Raw genomic sequence first — 4,527 nt, 5'->3', positions numbered from 1 at the left:
CTTAAGGGCAATTTGAAGTTCTACAGTTTCAACAAAATTTTCTGTCTTTCTTTTCTTTAAGAATAGTAGCAACACCTTGACGTAAAACAGCGCTTGAGACTTTGGACATCTTGACTATTTCAGATTCATCAGTTTCCCTTATTAAACCTAATTCTCATTATAGTTTTATTTTATTATAAATTTATTATAATTAATGAAAACTATATAAATAATAAAAAATATAATTAAGAATAATAAAAATAAAAAGAACAAAATAAACTAGTTCCAAAGCTGAAAATGAGTTTATCAACTAACTTTATACAACTCTTAACCCAAGATTTTTCAGGTAACTTTCCTCAATATAAACAGTACATGTACTCTATTGTCAACAACCAGTATGATGTTGTGAAAAATTTATTTAATCAAGTTATTGGGAAATATCCATTATACTGTCATTCTAAATTATGGAAATTGTTTGTTTTATAAATGTTAGCGATCTTTTATTTATAAATGATATAATGACACGTTAGATATATCGATTTATCTTTCTCTCGTGGGTTTAATGAGTTTTTAGATGTTATATGGGTCTGGCTATTACAAGCCCCACCTACACCTTCTACTGCCCTATATCTTATTGAGAAAATTAGTGTATTTCAAGCATATTTTGCTCCTCACAAAATGCAAGAGTTTGTTATTTATTTGAGTAAAAAGAAAGAGTCAAATTCAAAGTACTTTCTTTTGTTTTAAAACAAGAGAGGATTGAGTGGTTGAGTATTTTTGCATTTACAACTATTTTTCTTCAACATCCTCTTAATCTTATGAGTTCATTCTTCCTTGAAGTTGATTCTTATTTTTATTATTTCTTATTCTTAATATTTTACTATCATTTCATTATTTACCTCCAAGTTTGTTAATGGACATCGTTGAAAAAGTTGGACTTGCACCAAATATGAATAAACTCTGGGAATTAATGATTAATAATACTATTGATATAAAAGAGAAAGAACAACTCTTTTCTATTTATCATGACTTCTATCCACCAATTCCTGATAAACAATCTCCAACAAAACAATTAATGCGATTTAATGAAATTCAGATTCAAACAATTTTTTATCAAGAACTCAAACATGGTAAAAAGTTGTTGGTACAAAAAAGAACGAAAGGACAATCTCAAAATAGTCCTTTCGTCAAAACCTATATTGACCTCTTGGAAACAGAATATAAAAGGCTTAAACAAAACATTTTCTCTGATATCTGTCCTATCACGTTTGGTTCTTTCTTCTATTTCATAGAGAAAGTTGTTTCGTTAATAATCAAAATGTTCCCATTTAAGTTCGACCTTATCTACAAATGGTTAAGACGTGAAGGTAAAAGTATTCTTAAATTATCTAGTTTCCTTAATTCACAGAAACAAAACACAGAATTACAACAATTTAATATTCAACAACTCTTTATTAAAAGAAGCATTAGATTCCAAATGAACCTTCATTTAGCATTAGCACAAAATAATGACTTAAATGTATTAGATATAGATGGTAAATTATGGTCATTATATTTCAAAATTAAGTTACTTTCTTCAGACCAACCAACAAAAATTAATATGTTAAAGAAAATTGAACAATTAAAGGAAAAATTACACGTTCAGTATCTTCCCATTTCATTGCAATTAATTAAAATGAGGTTATATTTAACTATAAATTATAACACAGAATTTAATATTGTTGATTTAGATAACTTATTTAATCAATTTTATGACTCTTATGACACTAAACTATTAAATGAATTTGAAGAAATATGTTCTCTTTATATTAATAATTATTCATTAAGAAGAAAATCTAACGAAATCATTGGAATTTATGATGGTCTACTTGATTTTCCAGGTGTTTGTTTCTTTTAATTTTATTTATTTCATATTTTACTTATTTTATTAGGAAAAAAAGAAGTGGTTAATTTGGAAAGAGTATATAGATACAATGCTTAAACTAAATCGTGTTGATATTATTCCTTCTCTTTATCAAAGATCAATCCCATTCTTGTCTGTTTGTTTTTTCTAGTAATTATTTTCTTTTATTAATGACTTAGTTGGCTGAAGCGAATATTGCTTGGAAAGCATTCTATGATCTCATGAAACCCCAAGTTTCATTCGAACAATTCAAGGATGAACAAACACGTTTGTTAGTTACTTCACGAAAAAAATCATTTATTTCTCCTCAACTTATTTCTAAACAACCATCCCCACCTGTTCAACCACTAAGACAACAATGCCACCCTTCTTTCCAACAACACTCTTCTCAGTACCCCCAACAATTTTCTGTTCCTCAAAATATGTATCAAGTCCCAATGGGCTATCAGTCAATTTCTCAACAACCTTCTTACATTAATCAAATACAACAACCTATGCCTATTCCCCCAAAACCAATTGGATATTTACCGCCTTCATATCCACAACAATTTTAACCGATTATATCAAAATATACTCTTAATTGAGGCTTCAGTTTCTTTTGAATATAAAAATAAAAGAGGTTAAGAGGTGTTTAATTGAAAAATTAGAATTGGAACAAAGTATTTGCGTTTGATGAAGATTCAAAAGGATTATCAATTTCTGGTAATGTTTCGCTTTTAGACTCTTCGAAGTTCCCAAATGGGTTGTCGACTTCTTTTTCTTCTTTTGCATTTTCACTGCCTGAGAAGTTAAAAGGGTTATCCACTATTTGGTCTTGTTGGTTAAGTTGGTTAGATGAATCAGTAAAATCAAAAGGATTATCTACTACAACTGGGCTTTGACTGTTTTGTTTTTCTTCAATACATTTAAAAGGATTATCAACTTCTGGGAGATTTGGCACTTTATTTGGTTGTGTATTGTTCGACTCAAATGGATTATCTACAGATGGTTCATTTTCATTTGTAACAAATGAGTCATCAACTTCTTTGGTTGGTCCTTCTGCAGACTCTTCGAAATTAAAAAGGTTTTGATTTTCTTTTTTTGGTTCATCTAAATCAAATGAGAATAGATTATTTGTTGCTGGTTTATTGTTTGATTCAAACTTCATCGTAGGAATATCGACTTCTTTTAATTCATCATCACTAACTTCACCAAATGGATTATCGACGTACTCTTCTTCCTTTTTATTATCAAAATTAAATGTGCTATCAATTTCCATTAATTCAGAACTTTGTCTTTTAATGTTTTTGTTTTGTTTGTTTTCTGGTGTTTCTTCTTGATGACTAACTCCACCCATTTCTGTTTTAGCCTCTTGTTTTGGTTCTTCATTAATCCCACCAAGAATGTCATACAAGTTGTTGTAATTTAATGGTTTCTTAACTTCTACACTAGATTCTTTTTCTTGTTTTTTATTATCTTCTTTTTGTGCTTGATTTGTTTCATTTGGTTGTTCGTTTGTTAAAACATTAGTTTTTGGGGTTGTTTCTTGTATGCCTTTCGTTTCTTCTAAAGAATTCTCTCCAAAGTCAAATGTTTGACTATTTGTAGAAGGTTGTTTTGGTTGGTCAAAATTAAATGTGTTTGTTCTTGATCTAATGACAGAAGCAGGTTGTGGTTTAGGAATACTTGAGTTAAAGTCAAATGTTTCTGGTGTTTGAGGTTTGCTTAAAGGGTTCTGGGTGATTTCTTTAGAAGAGTCATTATTAATAGAGTTATGTTGAGGACTGACTTTTGGAGGGATAACCTTAATTGGTAGTTGTTGTGATTGGGTTGATGCTTCATTGAAAGATGAGTTTTTGTCAAAAGTGAATGGCGATGTATTTGTTGGAGTAACCTTTGGATGATTGTTTGTAGTAAAATCAAATGTTGTTTGACCAAAGTCAAATACTTGTTCATGTTTGTTTGTTGATTGAGACACAACTGGTTGAGAAGAAGATTGATTGAAATCAAATGTTGTTTGGAATTGTTGAGATGGTTTTTGAGGAGGAGGATTAGTGAGTTGAATACAAGACTGAGGAGAAACTTGTTTTGAATCAACAAAATCAAAAACAGAGTTAGTAGTTATTGAAGATGGTTGTTGTTGTTGTTCTAGTTGAATTTGTGCTAAAATATCATATTTATTCTTTATAATAGGTTGTGGTTGAATAGAAGGGGATTGTGAAATTGGTTGAGTAGAAGAAGTAGAAGAAGTTTGAACAAAGTCAAAAGTAGGGACAGTTTCTGATACTGTAGAATGTGGTTGTACATTAGAATCCAATAAATTAAAAAAATTTGTTTGATGTGAATTAATACTTAATCTAGTTTTAATAGTTGATTTAGGTGGAGAGAGAGGTGATTTACTTTGTTTTGGAGAAGGGGGTTGAAAATGTGGAGAGGTAGGAGTTGTTTGTTGATGTGTGTTTTGTATATTTTCTGTTGTCCATTGTTTTTCGATGAAACAAGCTTTAATAAAGATTCTGATATTTTCAATATCATTTGGTTTAGGGAGTGGTAAAGAAGATTTCGATTAATAAGCCATTTTTCTTTGCTTCACTATTACCAGATTTTTATAGCATCAACTTCAGCCATTGAAAAATAGCTAATGAGACAGATTTGACTCTATGACA

At 29.6% G+C, this 4,527-nt stretch overlaps 4 protein-coding genes across 4 annotated transcripts in view, besides 3 other annotated features; 2 read left to right on the top strand and 2 right to left on the bottom strand.

Annotated features, from left to right (window-relative positions):
• The window catches only part of EDI_129360 (60S ribosomal protein L10A-2, putative), a gene marked incomplete at both ends in the record, with an annotated part of 522 nt that extends 413 nt beyond the window's left edge, over positions 1 to 109 (bottom strand). Inside the window, one exon of the mRNA XM_001741345.1 lies at positions 74 to 109. Coding sequence (XP_001741397.1) covers positions 74 to 109 — 36 coding nt within the window. The remainder of the gene's footprint in view (positions 1 to 73) is intronic.
• Positions 110 to 163: 54 nt separating this feature from the next.
• Positions 164 to 195: a sequence feature (AT_rich).
• Positions 196 to 202: 7 nt separating this feature from the next.
• Positions 203 to 258: a microsatellite.
• Positions 259 to 892: 634 nt separating this feature from the next.
• EDI_129350 (uncharacterized protein) lies at positions 893 to 1,876 on the top strand (the record flags this gene model as incomplete). The annotated part of the gene is made up of 1 exon (XM_001741344.1): positions 893 to 1,876. The coding sequence occupies one exon, from the start codon at positions 893 to 895 to the stop codon at positions 1,874 to 1,876; it is 984 nt and encodes a 327-aa protein (XP_001741396.1).
• Positions 1,871 to 1,909: a sequence feature (AT_rich).
• Positions 1,910 to 1,952: 43 nt separating this feature from the next.
• Positions 1,953 to 2,436, top strand: EDI_129340 (uncharacterized protein; the record flags this gene model as incomplete). The annotated part of the gene is made up of 2 exons (XM_001741343.1): positions 1,953 to 2,018; positions 2,062 to 2,436. The coding sequence occupies 2 exons, from the start codon at positions 1,953 to 1,955 to the stop codon at positions 2,434 to 2,436; spliced, it is 441 nt and encodes a 146-aa protein (XP_001741395.1).
• An 89-nt stretch (positions 2,437 to 2,525) lies between these two features.
• EDI_129330 (uncharacterized protein) overlaps positions 2,526 to 4,527 on the bottom strand; it is a gene marked incomplete at both ends in the record, with an annotated part of 2,643 nt that continues 641 nt past the window's right edge. Inside the window, one exon of the mRNA XM_001741342.1 lies at positions 2,526 to 4,147. Coding sequence (XP_001741394.1) covers positions 2,526 to 4,147 — 1,622 coding nt within the window. The remainder of the gene's footprint in view (positions 4,148 to 4,527) is intronic.

The sequence above is a fragment of the Entamoeba dispar genome, genomic scaffold, assembly GCF_000209125.1.
Source record: "Entamoeba dispar SAW760 scf_1105229463703 genomic scaffold, whole genome shotgun sequence".
NCBI classification, from domain to species: Eukaryota; Evosea; order Mastigamoebida; family Endamoebidae; genus Entamoeba; species Entamoeba dispar.
The sequence above is the reverse complement of the archived record's forward strand: the minus strand, read 5'-3'. Positions and strand labels throughout refer to the sequence as shown.